The 18051-nt window shown below is 56.4% G+C and overlaps 6 protein-coding genes across 6 annotated transcripts; 2 read left to right on the top strand and 4 right to left on the bottom strand.

Moving 5' to 3' along the window:
* Positions 1–372: 372 nt before the first annotated feature.
* On the bottom strand, positions 373–4156 carry SCHCODRAFT_02638761 (ARM repeat-containing protein). The gene is made up of 12 exons (XM_003028009.2): positions 3994–4156; positions 3865–3923; positions 3704–3808; positions 3360–3638; positions 3006–3308; positions 2847–2957; positions 2155–2795; positions 1961–2105; positions 1839–1910; positions 1216–1789; positions 926–1164; positions 373–872 (listed from the first exon to the last, which is right to left on the bottom strand). Exons 1-12 carry the CDS (start codon positions 4031–4033, stop codon positions 849–851), a joined length of 2592 nt encoding a protein of 863 aa, XP_003028055.1. The 5' UTR covers positions 4034–4156; the 3' UTR covers positions 373–848.
* A 2112-nt stretch (positions 4157–6268) lies between these two features.
* On the top strand, positions 6269–9769 carry SCHCODRAFT_02514355 (uncharacterized protein; the record flags this gene model as incomplete). The annotated part of the gene is made up of 10 exons (XM_003028296.2): positions 6269–6554; positions 6605–6691; positions 6746–6943; positions 6996–7017; positions 7065–7203; positions 7254–7285; positions 7330–7507; positions 7555–7608; positions 7660–7719; positions 7775–9769. 10 exons carry the CDS (start codon positions 6269–6271, stop codon positions 9767–9769), a joined length of 3051 nt encoding a protein of 1016 aa, XP_003028342.1.
* Positions 9770–9800: 31 nt separating this feature from the next.
* Positions 9801–10095, bottom strand: SCHCODRAFT_01240123 (uncharacterized protein). The gene has a single exon (XM_050341303.1). It carries the CDS (start codon positions 9994–9996, stop codon positions 9832–9834), a length of 165 nt encoding a protein of 54 aa, XP_050198179.1. The 5' UTR covers positions 9997–10095; the 3' UTR covers positions 9801–9831.
* A 493-nt stretch (positions 10096–10588) lies between these two features.
* SCHCODRAFT_02752110 (uncharacterized protein) lies at positions 10589–12586 on the top strand (the record flags this gene model as incomplete). Its single annotated transcript, XM_050347257.1, has 5 exons — positions 10589–10739; positions 10800–10856; positions 10911–11015; positions 11064–11591; positions 11643–12586. The coding sequence occupies exons 1-5, from the start codon at positions 10634–10636 to the stop codon at positions 12584–12586; spliced, it is 1740 nt and encodes a 579-aa protein (XP_050198178.1). The 5' UTR covers positions 10589–10633.
* On the bottom strand, positions 12530–15567 carry SCHCODRAFT_02638753 (pyranose-2-oxidase). Its single transcript, XM_050346043.1, has 16 exons — positions 15384–15567; positions 15216–15331; positions 15124–15160; positions 15031–15068; positions 14964–14973; positions 14807–14915; positions 14683–14751; positions 14136–14632; positions 13769–14081; positions 13668–13717; positions 13597–13616; positions 13339–13545; positions 13248–13283; positions 13139–13193; positions 12959–13088; positions 12530–12910 (listed from the first exon to the last, which is right to left on the bottom strand). The coding sequence occupies exons 1-16, from the start codon at positions 15513–15515 to the stop codon at positions 12813–12815; spliced, it is 1917 nt and encodes a 638-aa protein (XP_050198177.1). The 5' UTR covers positions 15516–15567; the 3' UTR covers positions 12530–12812.
* A 578-nt stretch (positions 15568–16145) lies between these two features.
* Positions 16146–18001, bottom strand: SCHCODRAFT_02638747 (DUF159-domain-containing protein). The gene is made up of 6 exons (XM_050346042.1): positions 17510–18001; positions 17284–17396; positions 16981–17173; positions 16475–16910; positions 16265–16416; positions 16146–16207 (listed from the first exon to the last, which is right to left on the bottom strand). Exons 1-5 carry the CDS (start codon positions 17923–17925, stop codon positions 16378–16380), a joined length of 1197 nt encoding a protein of 398 aa, XP_050198176.1. The 5' UTR covers positions 17926–18001; the 3' UTR covers positions 16146–16207; positions 16265–16377.
* Between the last annotated feature and the right edge of the window lie 50 nt (positions 18002–18051).

Below are 18051 nucleotides of genomic sequence, written 5' to 3'. Positions count from 1 at the left end.
AAGATTGTGACCCTCAGACGTGAGTGATTACTTGGGAACGATGCAACGCTACTAAAAATGTATGTCGCTGAACGGGAGGTAGTTGCAGATGGAAGGCACGGACGCTGCGGTATACACCGTTCGACGAAGTGCACATCAGGTTGCCTGGTAGGAGAGTTGGCTTCTTAACCATGCCCCAGGTGTCAAGAGACTTGCTCGAAAAAACTTGGACGGGAGATCACTCGTCCACAACCTCACGAGAGCCCGGTGAGCGAGGTTGAACTTGGCGTCGGCAAAAGCCGAGAGCGCTGACGTGGCAAATAAGCCACGTGATCAGTCACGCGAATCTAATACGTTGCGGTTTTGGCAACCTGCGTTGCTTCCTCCAAGTTTGTGTGCGCTCGTCAGCACGCATCAGTACGGCTCTGGAGAGGACGGTTCTGCCATATCTGACTATGCGAATGCGCAAACACATCAGATAAAACACGAAGGGAAGAAAGAGAAGAGTGTACGGGATACAGTGGTGGATCAGGCAACAAAAGCAGCGACGTAACCAAATCTGGAGGGACGACAGAAAGAGAAAGAGTCTGCGACGTCTATTCAATACACTACATGCAACATGTGAGGGTGAGTCGATCGATGATTCGATGTGGATCGGAGGCGGGATGGATAAGGATGCAATCAGTTGGGCACGGATGGAATAAGACACGACGAGCGGAGAGAGATGGTGGGATGAGGCCTTCCTTGAGATGGCTATAACAGTAAAGTAGATTGCATGCAGACTCGGGGAGATAGTAGTAGAAAAGCGCAACAGGAGTAGAGGTAATTAAACAACAAAAAATACAACGCGCGGCACCGATATGACACGTCTATTGCGTGGCGTTCTTGACGCGCTGGAGGAGGCGTCAGCAAGCTCATCGAGTGTTAACGAGAAGGGTGCACTCACGTCTCTTGCCCACCGCAGGGTCTTCTTCGTCTCGCTGCTCATCCGGTGCTTCGAGCGCATCTCGGATGCAAGCCATGGCGTCAAGAACACCTGCTTGAGCTGCCCGGCGGGGAACGCGTCCGCCAAGTCGCCAATCAAGCCGTAGCACAGCTTCATCGTCGTGTCGTCCTTCTCTTCGTCGGACAGGCACTTATGAATCAGCTCGAGTATGCGCTGGGCGTAGTTGAGGAGCAAGGGCGCTGGAATGGGGATTATTACACGTTTCCAGAATAAGTGAGCGAGACACTCACCCTTCTCCGTGTTCTTCAGCCCAGTGACAACACCCGTGTACGCCTCAAGGATCCCCTTGCGCAGCTCGCCGATGTAATCGATCGAGTCGTAGTCCAACGGGTTCGGGTTCAGCTGGCTCGCCTGGCCCAGGACATCCATCGTTGTCTGCAAGTACGGCTCAAACGCGGGCCCGATCGCGAGTGCGATGTCGCCAAAGCACGACAGGATCGTGATCTTGACATTCCGGTTGAGGACGTCGCTCCGCAAATTCTCGAGCAACACGGTCATGAAGTCCGCAGCGTACTGCGCAGACGACTCGCCGAGCGCACGAGAAATGTCGCCGATGATGCCGACGGCGACCGTGCAGAGCTGGGTGTCCTCGTGTGCCTTGAGGGCAGGGTAGAGCGACGGGAGGAAAGCAGGGATGTACGGCGCAAAGCCGGCCTCCAAGGCGGCGGCGAGCGTGCCGACGACGAGGAAAGCATCCTCCAACATGGTCGACGTCTTGCCTGCGGCCTGAATGAGCTGCAAGATGAGCGTCATGATACGGTCGGCGAGCGGTTGAATGCCCTGGCCAAGCTTGCGGATGACAGCCTGAACGAAGGTCAGCTCGATCGCAAAGACACTTTACAGATTTACGCACAATGATGACGCTGCAGAAGTTGCTCTGCAGCTCGTTCCAGTTGTTGCGATCGTCCACGCCGACGATTTGGTTCTGGGAAGCAGATGAGAATAGGACATCGAGGGATTTACGAGAAGACTTACGTGAATGCTCAACAGGTGCTCCATCCGTTGAAGAATGGTAAGCACGGTGTTCTGGACGACGGGAATAACATCCTGCGTCGCGTGCGTCACATAAGATGTGATCGCCTCGTACGCCGACGTCCTGAAGTTGGCCTCGTTTCCTGCGCTGCATGACAGTCAGACGACCACTACGCCGATATCAGAATTTCACTCACCTCTCCGTCACCCTCAACAGAGCCTGGACAATACCATCGACGTACGGCGAAAGCGGGCCCGTCTTCGGGTCCTCCTCCTCCTCGACGTAGTACCCGAACTGGTCCGCAAGGTTCATCAATGCCCAGCAGCAGTTCGCGATGATCCTCGGGTTGTCCTGCAAGCCTGCCACCAACGCGCTCACCAGCGGGTGCAGGTGCACCTCCGGCTTGATCGTCACAATCAGCAGGTCGCATATCCGCCCGAGCGTCCACGCCGTCGTGTCCTTCACGTGCGGGTTGCTGTCCGCCATCATGTCGATGAGCAGCGGGAGCGCCTGGTTCACCAGCGGCGTCAAGTTCGTCGGGTCGGGCCCGTCGAGGATGGAGCCGAATGCCATGACGGCGGCCTCGCGGCGGTGCCAGTCGTCCGCCTTGATGTTGCCCTCGATGAAGGGGATCACGGCGCCGACGATGTGGTCCTGGACGGCACCAGCGAGGAGAGTCAGGCACGTACCCGCGGCCATAGAGATGTTCCACTCGTCCTCATCCGCGTCCTCCTCCTGCTTGGTGAGCAGGAGCAGAAGGACGGGCACGATTTCCGGAAGCGCGATCTTGGCGAAATGGCGGGACTCAATCTCGGGCTGCTCGCCCCACTCCGCGGCCTGTGAGGAACGATTAGCATACTGATTTCTGATTAGTGTCGTGCAACCCACCTCCTGTGCCTCGAGAGCCAACTCCATCTCCTCCTCGCAGACGGTGGACCAGAATTCTACGGCCTGCAGCGCGACGCGCTCGTCGGGATGCTTCATGCCCACAACGGTCAACTGTGGATTACGTGAGCAAGAGATACAATGAGATCGGGGGTTACTTACGCCAAACAAGGCCTGTTCCATGTACAAGCTCATTTTCTCGTAATACAAGCTCATGATGCGGACAAGGCACTCGAAGGCCCCGACCTGCACGGGCACGGACTGGTTCTGCGTCGCCTCGCACACGACCTGCATGATGTAGTTGCGCTCGCCCTCACGCTCAAAGTTGTCGCGGACGAACTCGAGCGAATTGAACAGGGCGTGGATGGCGGCGAGCTGGACCTCTGGAGACGGCTCCTCCTTGCGCGCACCGTGGATAACAGCGGTGAGGATCTCATTCGCGCGCAGGCTCAAGATTTCGGGTTTCTGGCAACCCATCAGTAAAACAATGCCAAGGTGACGCGACGGCCCACGCACTATTGACTCGCAGATGAAGCCGATCGCCTGCAAGGTCGCGATCTTGAGATTCGTGTTCGCCTGGTTGTTGACAAAGCCCAAGAGAACTTCGATGAGGTCCGCCCACTGGCCCTGCGGGAGCTCGACGGCGGCGATCGCGGACACGACCTGGGCAGCGAACGCGCCGGCCTTTTGTTGTGGCGAGGCGAGGGTGAGGAGCGCGTCCTGCTTGATCTTGGTGCGCTGATCGATGCTGAGGGCCATCCATTTCGCGGAGAATTCCTCTTGACGCGGGGCTTCCTATGGTGGGTGGGGTGAGGGTGAGCGGGGCGTGGTGACGCGTGTCGCAGGGTCCGAGCACGCACCCTTGCGCTGAGCGCATTTTTCAGCGCGAGACCGGCAGCGTTGCGCACGTGAAGGGGAATGCTCTCGTCCACGAGAACAGTGGAGAGCATGAACATGTAATCCGGCTGTGGAACGCGGTCAGTGCCATTGAGAATCACAATAAGCGCCGTTCGCGACGCACGTAGCTATCCCGGAAAGCGGTCTCCAGCTGCTGCGTCGCATTCTGACGCGTAGCGGTGTCTGTTCAGAATGGTACGGGGAAAGAGGCCACAGTGAGCACATGCGATCTCCCGCGACGCGGTTCGCGCACCTGGCGATAAAGTGTTGGCGAGAAGATCCGTCGCGTTCATCTTGGGTCGTGATTGAAGTCCACAAGCAGAATAAGTGTAAGGGAAAGGTGTGGCAGACGACGGGAAGAGGATAAGGAAGGTTTTTATAGAAAACCGGACAAAAGCACTTCGAGCTCAGACCTGGGCAAAGGGCTTTGTTTTCCTTTGTTTGTGGCCTCAATTTGGGGCGCAAATCACGTGAGCGCAGTTCAACTGCCCGCGCAGACTCGTACTTAACTTACAGTACCAGTAACAAACGCGCGGCCAATTGGTCATCTCTGAATTGTGACATACTATTCAAGCCTTATGGGACAAGGAATACTCGCATTGTGCCACCTGATATACTGCCGATCGGTAGATTCAGACTATTCAACATCGTTGCAGTCCTATGTGGACTGAGACGGTCAACATGAAGAAAAGCCCTGAGTGACAATTTTCGTAGGCGGTTCACCATTCTTGTCTGAAGAAGTTGCCAAAGCCATCGTCAAATTGAATATTGACTGGAAAACATAGACGCGTGTTGGCATTGACCCTGGGAACAACGTACATTGCTGACCAGCAGATGCAACAAAAATCGGTCTCTCTTGAATGACAAAGTCGTACCACTTGCATGAGCCCTATGACATTGACCTGTCGATCTAAGCAGAGAGATTGATACCATCTGCAAGATGTGAGTGCCCTTTGCAGAGAAGTGCGTCTCAGGCGAAGCATACCAACAGTCTCGATGACGAATGAAACAAGAAGCCTCTTCTACTTTAGCGCCAGCACGTAAAGACTAGGACAGCATAGAAGTGTGGATTTTGTGACCGGCTTGCGACCGCAGGAGAGCGCCTGTTCGGTCGATTTTTGTTGACGGTCCATGCGATCGCCCTTTTCTTGCTCACAGTATTTGTCGCAGCCAGCATAAGTTGGATGGCTGATACCGCATTGGCTGTTGTGCTGTTCCCGCACAGGACAATCGCCAGCGCGCTCGCGAGTTCGTTCTTGTGCTGCGCATGCGGACGTAAAATTCCTCGTCGTGCAAGCTCAGGCTTGCATATATACGCTGCAAAAGTCTGTATAGATGGAGGCAGTGGCAAGGCGCAAGATAGGTTGAGAAGAAAGGTGAGAATTTGCGAAGACTGCAGTGGCAGGCGCTATAATCTACCAAGGAAATCCACCACGCACCTCGACAGTCACTCCCATATACTCAGACCGCCATCCATAGTGCCATCCAGTACGCGTCCTTCGAATTGACCACCGCGAATTCCAGCGTGATGAGCGTGTCAGCGGAGGTGACTCCAGCGTATTTTGTTTTGCGATGAATGAGGCGACCTGCTATGCAATGAAGGCGAGGAAGGTAGAATTAGACAATCTGCCTCAACTCCCTCTCATCTTTGGTACTGGAGGACGGTATGAGGAACAGAAACGTAGGCCAGCGTCCAGCAATATTCTGAACACCGAGACTGTTGGTCCTACTATATATATCCGTGTAGCAGGGGCGGTGTACGGCGGATGAGGCAAGCCCTCAGGTTATTAGCAGACATCGATCGTGCAGCTCAGTTGCGCGAGCCTACAACGTAAGGATTGCAGCGGCAGCGTGAATGATGATCGCAGCTGAAAAATCTGAAAGCTCTTTGCAAGCGCGAGAGCACTTCGCAGAGACGCAAGAAGTATAGAACAAGCACAGTGCCAAGATAGCGCACGCCTGAAAGAAAGACAAAACAGCTTTGATGATAATGATGGTAGGGAACAAGGTGGTTGTTTGTGTTTGTGTGCATGCGGTCACAGTTTATGGACTCATCACGTGGTTTGTTTGACTTTGTACAATTCTCGCCGTCCTGCGCCGTTACAGGATGTGAGATGTTCACTGCATAGACTTGGAAAGACATAGGACATATCATGGATGTCGAGCTTGCGGTAATGAAGGCGTGCCGTGTGGGAGGCCTGGAAGATATACCCGCTCCGGCGATTTCGCTCTGTCAACTGAGATCCTGGGAGAACAATGCCCTTACCGTCAGTTGATATTCCGCTTTCTCCCTCGTGAACCATCCTCGATCTAGCGGTACATGGGATACCACAGGTGAAGCCTGCGAACCCCCGCACGACCGTTCAGAATCAAAGGAGAACCACGCGGTCACCCACGTGGTGTCGTAATTGGAATCGTGAGGGTTGTCGAGGCTTGTATTGTTCCCCGTCTTCCGCCACGACGCCGACGTACAGCCTGCGCGCCGTACAGCTAGCCCCGGTGTCGGGAACGCCAGCCAGCGAGTAGACATGGCTTCCGCGATGGCCTATACCCACACCAACAGTCACCCCTTCACCCGCGAGTCCCCGCCAGCCGCGGTGGCGGCGGCGCGGCCTAACGTCAAGCTGCGGTATCTCGCAGACCTCTCCCACTGCCTGTTCGACTTCGTCATCCAGCTCCTCCCGACGGCGGAGGAGATGTCTGTGAAGGAGGACGTCCGCAAGCTGCTGGAGCGGCTGATCCGCACTATCGAGCCTGAGAGCCGCCTGCTGTCCTTCGGGAGCACCGCGAACGGCTTCAGCCTGCGTAACTCTGGTGCGTCGAGGATGCTCGCGGATCTCAGCACAAATCTGACGCTCTCATAGACATGGACCTCTGCTGCCTGATCGACTCGGGCGAGCGCCTATCCGCCTCCGACCTCGTAACGATGCTGGGTGATCTACTCGAACGGGGTGCGTGCAGACGTCGTCTTCCCCGCCCGGGCGCTCATATATATTTCCCCTCAGAAACCAAGTTTCACGTAAAGCCACTCCCTCACGCGCGCATCCCCATCGTCAAGCTCTCCCTCGACCCATCCCCCGGACTGCCGCTCGGCATTGCCTGCGATATCGGCTTTGAGAACAGGCTCGCGCTGGAGAACACCCGCCTTCTCATGTGTTACGCCATGATCGATCCTACGCGCGTTCGCACCCTCGTCCTCTTCCGTGAGTGTAATTCGCCACTCGACCGCTTGAACAGCGTCTCACCGTTCCCCAGTCAAAGTATGGAGTAAACGACGGTGAGTATCGCACATTTTGTCCGTGAGCAACTCTGATAGTTTGACAGGAAAATAAACTCGCCGTACAAGGGCACCTTGTCGTCCTACGGCTATGTTCTTCTCGTCATCTTTTTCCTAGTACATGTTAAGAATCCTGCTGTCCTACCCAACTTGCAGCAGATGCCCCCTCTTCGCCCAATATCCAAGGTCATATCCGCATTCACCTGTGCTTCTCGCGTACCTAACAATCACCGCAGGAGGATACTCATCTAGGCGACAAGAACATATGGTATGCCAAATGTTCTATCCCATATCCATGTCTAATTCGCACAGGTTCTTCGACGACATCGATGTCCTCCGCCAGCGTTGGCACTCGGAAAACACGGAGAGCGTGGCCGAGCTGCTGATTGACTTCTTCCGGTACTACTCCAAGGATTTCCTCTATAATACCGGCGTCGCATCTATTCGGGCGGGATTGCTCAAGAAGGACGCTAAGGGATGGCAAAACGACGTCAGTAGCGCTACGAGATGCTCTACCCTCCTCTGACTTGATCGCAGCTCTCCCCTGGCCGCGTCAACGATGCGCGCGAGAGGAATAGACTTTGCATCGAGGTAAGCCTACTCTATTGCTCCAGGCCCCACATGTTCAGCTTCGTACGTCAGGACCCCTTCGAGACCGACTTCAATGTCGCGAGATGCGTGACCAAGGATGGTCTATACACAGTGAGTCGACATACATCTTGCCCGCACCCCATGCCGACGTTCTGGCGGCCACAAGATCCGTGGAGAGTTTATGCGCGCATCACGCATTCTGCAAGTGCGCCCAGACCGCGCCATCGTCGCCATAGCCGAGCTCTGCGCAGAGCGCAAGGACGAGGACCTTGTCTCCGCGCCGCCGGCCCGCCCGCCGAACGTACCGCCGCAGACGCCGTATACGGTGGGGAGCAACTTGCGACCGAAGGGTGCGCCGCCGCCGGATAACTTCTCGCCTCCGCCGCTATTTGCGCCGGGCCCGAGGTTTGTGAATTCAGCGCAGGTGTCGCCGCGGCCCCCGCCCGAACACATGGCGCCCAAGCGGGCGAAGTGGACGAGTCCGCCACCGCCAGACGCGCCACCGTCGGACCACAAACTGTATGAGACGTCCTTGGGCAAGTCACTAGAGCTCGCGACGTCGAGCATGACGGCCCGCGAGAGGGACGAAGACTCGTCGGGGAACAGCGAGCTAGTCGAAGAGGGAGAACGTTCGGACGCTGCCGAGTCTGATGTGCACTCGGTACATTCGGAAGCCGGCGGCAGGCGTATCTCCTGGCAAGAACTAACGGCGAGCGCCGCTCAAGTTGGCATGAGCCCCAACGCCTTCATCGACCTCCATGCTTCTGGTCGCGGACGTCCCAAGCACCACCATGCAAAGGCACCCACGGACTTTTCGCCAGCGCCGCAATCTGCGGTGGAACCCTCGCTCTCCGCGAAGGAGTTCGCCCGAAGATCTATCTCAGGGCCCGCACGCCCTCTCAACAAGGCCGGGCAGCAGAACCACTCGCCGCCTCAGGCGCATGGCTCGCCCATATCCCTCACATCTACGCTCAACCTTCCGCCCTCCCCTGTATCACCACCGAAGGACCTACAGCATAATCTCCGTACCACAATGGACCTGTCTAATTCGGCAACTGTATTCTATCAGACGACCGTTCCTCGGTCGCCCGTGCCTGTCATATACCCCGTGCACGGCTCGCCGCACCTCGTCGCGCCCTACTACACACACTTTGCCTACCCGACGCCGCCGCACGACGTTCTCACCGGCTCCACCCACGACGCGCTGACGCGCACGGGCCTACAGCCCTCGCTGAGCCATCGTAAGGCGCCCACGGACCTCACTTGGTCCGCGAAAGAGGATGGCCGACGACATACGTATGGGCCGGGCCCGCTGACGCCCACGCCAGCGTCTTATCACCAAGCGAACGCGCAGGGAGTGGGCACGATGACACCGCCGCCGCTTACGACGAAGTTCTCGATGCAGGGGTTGTCGGGCGGGTACGCGGGGCCGTCGACGCCTCCAATGTCCGGGAAGCCACCGAGGATGCATTCCGGCGGATCTCCCAATATGCGCTCGCCGGTGCTGTCGGGGCTTGGACCCCACGGAAATCGCGTCGCGCTGTCGAATCAGCCGCCTCACCAGCACCAGCACCAGCACTCACAACCGCACTCGTCGCCGCGTATGCAGCATTCGTCGCCTCGCATGCCGCACAAGCGCTCCTTCCAGAAGCGACGGCACAGTCCGCAGATCGGGAGCAGCCCGCAGATGGGGCACCATAGTCCCCAGCTGGGAGCGCAAAGTCCGCATATGGCGCCTTCGCCAACGCTGTCGGCCGCGGCGGCCGTCCCAATCCCGTCCTCGAGCAGGGTGTCGCCCAGTCATGGATCTCCCTTGCTCGGCTCGCCGTCACCATCGTCGATGGGTTACGCGGCCTCCTCGTCACGATCACCATCGCCGGTGCCGGGGCCAGACTCGCCTGCGTCGAGGTCGAACATATCCTTGAGGTCTGGACCTTCCTCACTGCCGCGATCGCCTGTCCTATCGCCGCACTCATCTCTGCTGCCAAGTCCGCCGCCTCTGAGCGGCGCACCCACGCCACCAGACGAAGCGCTTGCGGAGAGGGTGGCGCGGATAGATATCTCGCTACCTCCACCGAAGAAGGACAATGCGGTCGTCGAGGAAAGTGCTGTGCGCTCCGACGTGCAACCTGCAGCACAAGCTGGAGAACGCGCACGATAGCGTCTGCGGAGCTGCGCTGCCAGCCACGAAGATCTTCCTGCTTGCCAGCCTTTCGACCTCTATCAAGTGCGTCTAGCATCCACACAACAGCAAAGTACCGACCACAATGGGCGCCCATCGCGTCGCGTGGCGCACAAATCTCCTTGCCGGTCTTGCACCGTCTTCCTGTCCTCGTCCATGCACTCCTCGCCAATCTCTCTTGTCGAAAGTTGATTATCTAAATCCATACGCTACGCTGTCGGAAATTCGTTCCAAGTCCTCACCCGCACCTCCCACTCCTCTCGCCTCCCATCCATCGCCAGAATTTGCCAAACGCATGATTCTCCATTCCTAACAGGCGTCCGTCTTGTTTATCAAGCGCTCCATCCCCGAGTTTCTGCCTCCTCGCAACCGGTACTCGCCAATATCTCTGACGCGTGTCTGGCTATCGTGCTGGCACATCCGGTGTTCGACCTGATCCATATCTGTCCGGTTTACGATCTGGCTCGGTCCGCGTCACTCCAGGCGCCATCTCGTTGGCAAATGTTGTTGAACCTTGATTTCGATACGCCTTGCCGTCGGAGCGCCCCCATCGCATTGTACTGTGTACTGTCGAACCGGAGTATATATTCACATACGTCCTCGCAACGCCGTGCAATGCTATGCTCGTTATGCCGTTTTCCTCGCGCTGATCCTGTCTTCAGAAAGATATGGGAGTTTTCGTGTGCCTCAAGCCTTGCAAAACGAGTGTGGGTCCGCACCGCGGGATATGCCGAAGCATTTGCATCCGGTGCACGTGGGTGGACAGGCTTTGGTTGAACCTCCATCCAGTGTTGCGTAGGAAGTTGCCTTGAGGTCCCTTGCGATACCTCTTCGCGAAAACTCATGCTGAAGACCATTGTTCACTCGTTGGCATCACCGTCACTGAAGCTATCGAAATGCAAGGGCCATCTTGCCATATCCCTCCGCAGAACGCACACCGCGGTATACGGTTCGTCATGGACGGTATCATTGCACGTAAAGCTGTTTGGACTCATGGCGAGACTGCTAGATGAACAAGAGCTATTTTCGATGACAAAATACCGATGGTTGTACAACAACGAGCAACGTATGCATCCCCTCGACCATTTGCTCATGGACAGTCGTCTGACGTTGTCATCAGAACTTGCTGCTCGTTACGTGCCGTACAACGTGAGGGGCCTTTTGGATATAGCAACGCGGTCTGCAAACGCAAAGCGATGCACGTCTCTGAGGAAGATTCACGACGGTCAGTCGGCCTATGATCTGTACCGTGCTACACCTCATCCCCTTGAAGGGACCTTCAACCGCGTTCTGAGCCTGAAGTTCGATAATGGAAAGGAGTTCATAGTCAAGATTCCTTTTCCGGTCGCGGGGCCAAAGCATTTTTGCACGGCGAGCGAGGTTGCAACGCTCGACTACCTCCGCACCGAGCTGGGCATACCGGTGCCAAGGGTCCGATCCTGGTCCTCTCACGCCGAAAACACGCCAGTTGGCACAGAATATATCATGTATGAGAATATTCCAGGGGTTCCTCTCTCTCAGTACTACGACAAGACCGATACGCAATTGGAGAGCGACCCCTTCATCCGCGTTCTACCCACCATTGTGACCATCGAGTCCATTCTTAGCGAACGAGGTTTCAACCTCGTCGGCGCGCTGTACTACAAGGATGATGTCCCCGACCATCTTCGTCGCGATTGGCCTTTGCACAGCAAGAAGGAATACTGGACTCCCAACTCCACACGCTTCTGCATAGGGCCTACAATCAACCGCGAGTTTTGGCGCGCCGGGCGATCCGCTCTGAATATCGACAGGGGACCTTGTAAGTGAACCATGGCGTTGCAAAGCAAAGTAAAACTGATTGCACACACAGGGCCCGACGATCGTGCGTATATGGATGCTGTTGGGAAGTGCGCTCGCGCTTGCATAGATGCTGGCCTCGAAGACGATCCCAATGGCACATACCAAGGCCTTATCTCGAAATACGAGAAGCTGGTCCCTTTTATTGCGCCGCTGCGTATGGCCGTTTCCCTCTGGCATCCAGACCTACACTCAAGCAACATCATCATCGATGAGAGTGGGGAGCAGCCGTCTATCTCAGGCATCATCGACTGGCAGGGATCTGTCGTCGCCCCTTATTACCGGCAGTTTCGAGTACCACCGGCCTACCAGGTCGACGAGGGGACAGAGCTCGTGGTGCACGGTCCTGGCACCCCTCCGAAGCTGGCTGACAGCTACGACAAGCTTTCCCCCGAGGAGCAGGAACGCGCACAACATATCCTGCGCCGCGCGTGGCGGGCGTTTACGCACGAGGTGTTTCTCCAACACCACGACGAGCAACTGGCAAGGGATCTCTACTCCTTGGACGGCGGTGCAAGCACCCTGCGGCTGACCACAATGCCCTCGTCCGCCATCACTGCGGGCTCGCACTATGAGGCGCTGTTGTATGCGCGTTGGAGCATGAAGATGGTTTGGGATGTGTGGATACCAATAGTGGGCAAATCCGAGGATGGCGGTCCCACTATCCCTTTCCCCTTTCCCTTTACGCAGGACGAGGCGCAGAGGATTGACGAGGAGCTGCAGTCGTATCAGCATGCGGAGTCCATCTGCGACGGCATCCTGACTCGGTTTGGCATCAATCCGGAGAGCGAAGGCCTCGTCGAGGCAGACAAGTACGAGGAGACCAAGAAGGCCGTTGAAGCTGCTTTACAAGCAGCTCTGGACGGCGCGCCTTCGGCTGGGGAAAGAGACCGTCTTGCCGAAGTTTGGCCTTTGCGGGATGGCAAGGTCTCTCTGACCGCGGAGAGGTGCCGGTAGTTCTGTATAGCCCTCGCGAACGACTGTTTGTACATTCATTTCGCTTTTGTTGGCGGTAGTCACTGGCCTGCGTGATCATATACATCTCCACTTCATCGAATCCCCACTCTTATATCTTGCAATAACAAGTCCGTTGTCAACATAAATTCGGAAGAAACTAGCACACAAATGCAATCGTGTTCGAGTATATAGTACAACAAGTCGCTGGTGTGTCACACCCAACACTTCAATCCTCATGTTGCTCGCTACCCGCCGGGCCCTTTGGGATATTCTTGATGATATACTCGCAGCTCCTAATGGCCAATGCCATGGCAGTCAAAGTCGCTACCAGCGGTTGAGCCAGCGTGCGCACGAGCGATATGGCGGACTCACGGTTCGACGCGTATGCCGTGCCAATGTTCCCGACGCCACCGAGGAAGAGGTTGCCGTAGCCGAACACCTTCGAGTATGTGTCGACGCAGCAACGGTCCGCCTTTTCATCGAAGCCCATGCGATGCGTTCCCTGTGGTTCATGAGCAACACGGACCTGCTAATCGAGGGAAGAATACGCACACCTAGATGAAGCGCGAGCCCGGGCTCCATCCACTGCGGGTTGGAGCCAGGGAGGCTATAGATCAATAGTTAGAGTCACGCTAACGTCCCAACAAAGTGGTGGACATACAACCCGCCGACCCTTGACGACATGGCGCACATATCACTAAGAAGGTGCAAGTCAGCATTGCCTTGGTCAGAGTGCATAGATCTGCACTTACGCCATCATCCGCGACGCCTCAAGTTCCGACTCGCCTGGCTTCTTCGCTGACTGGTAGCGGAAGTTGAAGGTCGGCTGCGGCATCCCATATGGGTCCGTGATCTTGTCTGAGAACCATATTTGGTTGGCCTCCTCCGGATGCGTACGCCCGAAGAAGCGCCAGTCCACGACGAGGCGAGTGTCGATGCTCTCAGCAACGGCTCCGTAGCTACAGATGGATCAGTGACCTCAGCCATGAACGGGTGGGGAAGAGCAGTACCTAAACGCGTCGCGATGGATCTACCAGAACATCGTCAGCATATTTCATGACGTGCGTCATGCCTACGGTACCTGAGTATGCCAGGGAAACTTGTCGTTGAAGAGCGTCGTAACTTGGGGTTCTGCAAGCGCGTTGGTATCGAAGGCGAATTAGCCCTCGTAAGCGCACTCACCGGGATCATCGAGGGGAATGGGCAGGGGATCCTCCTGGTGCTTCATCATGTGAGCCTGCACGCGGTCGTTCCACCACTTCTCGTGTTTGTTCTTCGTGTCGTTGGGGTCCCAGGTCACATTGTAGTCCGGCTTTCCCGGCGTGCCCGAGATCTTCATGTCGGACTTGACGAGGTTGACGAGCTCGGCACTCATCACTGTCTGGCAGAACGCCAGCGTCTGCTCCGTGATGAACTTGCCGAGATAGGGTAGGCGAGCGGGCGTCTCGGCGCTCTTCGGCGCGCCAAGCTTGCCGAACCCGGAGCTGGTGAGTATCTGAGGGCATTGGATGAGCAAGGAGCAGCATCAAAGCAAGTAAATATCATTTACCTGAGGGTTATGCACCGCCCCTGCCGCAAGAATGACGATCTTGGCCTTGATCCTATACCCATCGCCATTCCCGCGCAGGTCCTTGATGCGAATAGCCTCGATCGACTTGTCGTCCGAGCTCCGCTCAATCGAGGTACACATCGCCGCCGGGAAGAGATGGAAGTGCTCGTTGGGATGCTCCTTGTTTGGACGATCCTCGAGGTCGAAGACGGTATGGGCCGAGCTCCACTCGACGAATCGCGGGCTCACGCGCTTAGCGGCCAGAGGGATCTGCTGGAACTGGCGATGACCAGAGTAGTCGTGCTTGAGTTTCTCGAGCACGAGATTGTGACGAATGGATTCCTTGTACTGGTCATCGCCTTTCCCGATGAAGCCCTCGGCCTTGTCGTAGAGGCGCTTCCATTCCTCCTCGTTCGCGTCCGCCTTATTATTGTTCTTCGGAGGCTTCACGAGCATGGGACGCTCCGCCTTCTGGAATCGAGGAGTCGCGCAAGTCCCTGGGCAATCCTCAGTTTCAAGGATAGAGGTGAGGTACCAGGTAGCATACAGTGGGTGGACATGCCCCCGACGACGCGAGTCACTGCCTGCGCGCTAAGATTGCGGAAGGGATCCTGGCCTGAAGAGAAAGCGTCGAATCGTGAACGGTGCACGACATGTGATAAGCATGGTACCTGGATTGGCGTTGTTGCGGACAAAGTGCGCTGAGGCCTGCCAGCTTCCCGGGTCGAGGTTGTCGACGACCAGCTGGTTCACCGGAACCGAGACCGGCATCAGCTGCCCCTACTAGATGTCAGCTGCGCTCGACGCGTATGCATATGGTATGCACACCTGGATAACGCTGTTCAAATGACTGGGTTAGCAACTTCAGCGCCCGTCACTCATGACGAGCACGTACTGGACAAACTTGTCGATGTTCTTCTGATACTCGACCAGCTGTTGGGGCAGCAGGCTGAGTCTGGGGTCGCCGTTTTTTCGAGCAGACACTCACGTTCTTCTTGTGAGCGCCTCGCTTCACTCCGGAGTCACTATACGAGAGGACAGCGTCAACAACGAGGATCAGCATTGAGTCAGGTTACCCACATCTCCCCAACGTCGAACATCGCGGCTTTGTATCCAGCTTCGACGAGCATGCGCGCGTAGGTGGATCCGACCGGACCAGAGCCTACGATGACAACGTCGTACTGCGGGTCCGGTGCCTGTACGCCTTGTTCAATCGTGGCAGTGGTGGTCAAGGACGAGAGAACTCACCGGTGCGCCTCCAGGCATGGGGAGCGGAGGTAGTGACGTCGCGTGGGCATCCTCAGAGAGCGCAGCAGCGGGCTTGCTCTTCCAGCCCGTCTGCTCGAAGTTGGCGTAGGGGTCCATTGAGCTGAGAGACATGATACCTCTGGTGAATGTGCGTTCAGTGTAGAGGTAGGAAGAAGATATCGTCCTGACCTTCCACGCTCAAAGATCGCTGTTTTATATACTGTGGTACCTCTACCCCAAGAATTGGTGACAGCTCACAGGGTCGCCCACCAACCGACGATCCACCCTGTCCAGCCGTCGGGCGCTGGAAAGGCACGATGGCGTGCTCCAAGTTCTAGTTCCCCGGCTATAACGTTGTGGACAAGCGCGTTCGCTTCCATAAAGTACTAATCGTCTTCGTGACCATGGCTGAATACTGGTAAAGTGAGTGAGACGTCAAGATGGGGCGATGCCTCTCCAAATGTGTACATCATGGCAGTCTGAACGTGATGCGACTGTACGCCGCGCTATTGAAAGATGACCGTAAAAGCATCGGTGAGGCGCGGCGCCGACGTTGTCGTGTGGCTGTATATGCCCTCGTGAGCTCAGCATCCATTCGATTATTGTCGGCATGAAAGGGTAAGAATAAGATCAACTCCACATAGCGTCCAGAAGCACGCGTCACCGTCAACGTCGGGAAATCGAAGGGTAGCATCCCTTGTTCATTTTCCATGTTGCCAGCTTGGTCGATGTCGCCTGCAAGATGCGTCTGCAAACTTGTCTGCAAAGATGAGCCTGCTGGTTGAATATACGCTCTGCGCAAGAAATACAACGGAATAAGCGACCTGGAATATAGCATGTCAGCTTCGTCAAAGCCCCGTCCATGATTTTCGGTGGCTTACTATGTAGGAAGAGGGGTCCAAATGGTGAATATGCCCATCACCTAGAGCCCCAAAAACCGCCAAGAGTGCATCGAATTCTTCCAGCCGTCCTCACTTCTTCTTGAAGAACGCAGTTATATCTCTTTATCCTTCGCTGGCGTGCCCTTGCCCTTCTAGCAATCGCCTTCCGTCAGATCCTTTGCGATTCACGCAGCTCAATGAGGGACACACCTTGGGTGATGGCGAGCTCGCCGCTGGTGACGTCTTGACCTTCTTCAACGGCGTCGAGGGCGCCGCCTGTGACCCTTGCGAGTTCGGTGTCGGACTCGAGCTGCGCTTCCGCTTCTGGGGCGACTTCACCTCCTGCTTGACCGCGGGTGACTTCGCCTCGCCCTTGGCCAGCGGATGGTTTGGCTCGACCCTCACCTGCGGCAAAGTAGCGTCCGAAATACCGCTTTCGACCTTTGCGACGTCGTCTTCTTCCTTCTTGACCGTTCGCGCTCGCTTGTCTCCCTCTGCGACCTTCGCCGCTCGCTTCACCTCCTTATCGGCCTTCTTGACCTGCTTCTTGAACATCGCCTTGATCCCATCCTTCCTCTGAGCAATTGGCTGCACGAATGCCGGTGACTCGTTCCCGACCTTGCCGACCTCTTGCGGGACTTGGTAGCTGGGGGTCGTTAACGTATGAAGAGAGGGCGAAGAGAAAAAGGAAAGCAACAGCGATACAGACTGCTCACCAGTCCAGCTCCTCTCCCTTATACGGCTCAAGCAAGCGCGCCAGCTCACTGCCCCACGCTAGCGTCGGGTTTAACCAGGTCTCAATCTCCTTCGCCGACGACAGGATGACAGGTTGTCGGTCGTGGAGCCAGGCGTAGGCGGACGGCGCGGACGTGGTGATGATGCTAAAGGTATAGAGGGGCGTTGGAGAGTCTGTATTAGGGTAGTTAGTCGGAGTGCGCGTGTTGGTTAAAGAGCTCGCGGGCCAAGGGATGGTTGGACGTACACGAGCGAGAAGAGATGATGAGAGGGGAAATACGCACTAGGTAGGTGCACACAGTCCCAAAGACCGGCAAAGTACATGAGATGGTTGTTCTTATGCTTCAGGAAATGTGGAAGCTTTGTCTTTGGTGACTTGGTGAGCCATTCGTAGTATCTATCAGTGCGCATTAGCCAGGCGCTGCAAAGCAGCACGCGTTGTACCGCGCTCGGTCTCTCCCGCGCGAATTCCCTATCCATCACATCAATCCCCTCAACTACATCACTCACCCATCACATGGAACAATGCACCGCTTGCTCCCCTTCAGGCTGGCCCACATGCCACCACCCTCGAGTAGGTTTTCCGCGCGGGCATTGATGGTATTCATCTGATACGTGTCTTCCTTGCTCCAATGCGGGACGACGCCCCACCGCATAGAGTGCAGGATAAAGTGAGGCTCGCCAGAATGAGAAGTAGAGCCTTGTGAAGGTCCTGCAGCGTCGCCAGCTTCAGACGCGCCGCTGCTCGACGAAGAGGGCGAACTGTCCCTTGAGCGCAAGACGGGGCTGTATGTTCGCGGAGCAACGTTATAACGAGGGTGAAAATTGTCCTCGTCAACCCACTCGTCAACGTCGTGGCCAAGGTCCTCGGCGACGTTCTGGCGGATCTGCGTCCGAGAGCGAGCGAAGGCGAAGCGACCGCACATAGTTAGTTGTCCGACAGCGCGGGGAAAGCAGACACAGAGTAGTAGATATAATTCAGAGAAGAAAATATAAGTGGGCTTCAGCACAGCAGCAATCGAGTACGTTCGACGTTCAGGACAAGTTCAACT

Source organism: Schizophyllum commune (assembly GCF_000143185.2).
Source record: "Schizophyllum commune H4-8 unplaced genomic scaffold SCHCOscaffold_11, whole genome shotgun sequence".
Classification (NCBI taxonomy): domain Eukaryota; kingdom Fungi; phylum Basidiomycota; class Agaricomycetes; order Agaricales; family Schizophyllaceae; genus Schizophyllum; species Schizophyllum commune.
Note: the sequence above shows the minus strand (reverse complement) of the source record. Positions and strands in the feature narration are given on the sequence as shown.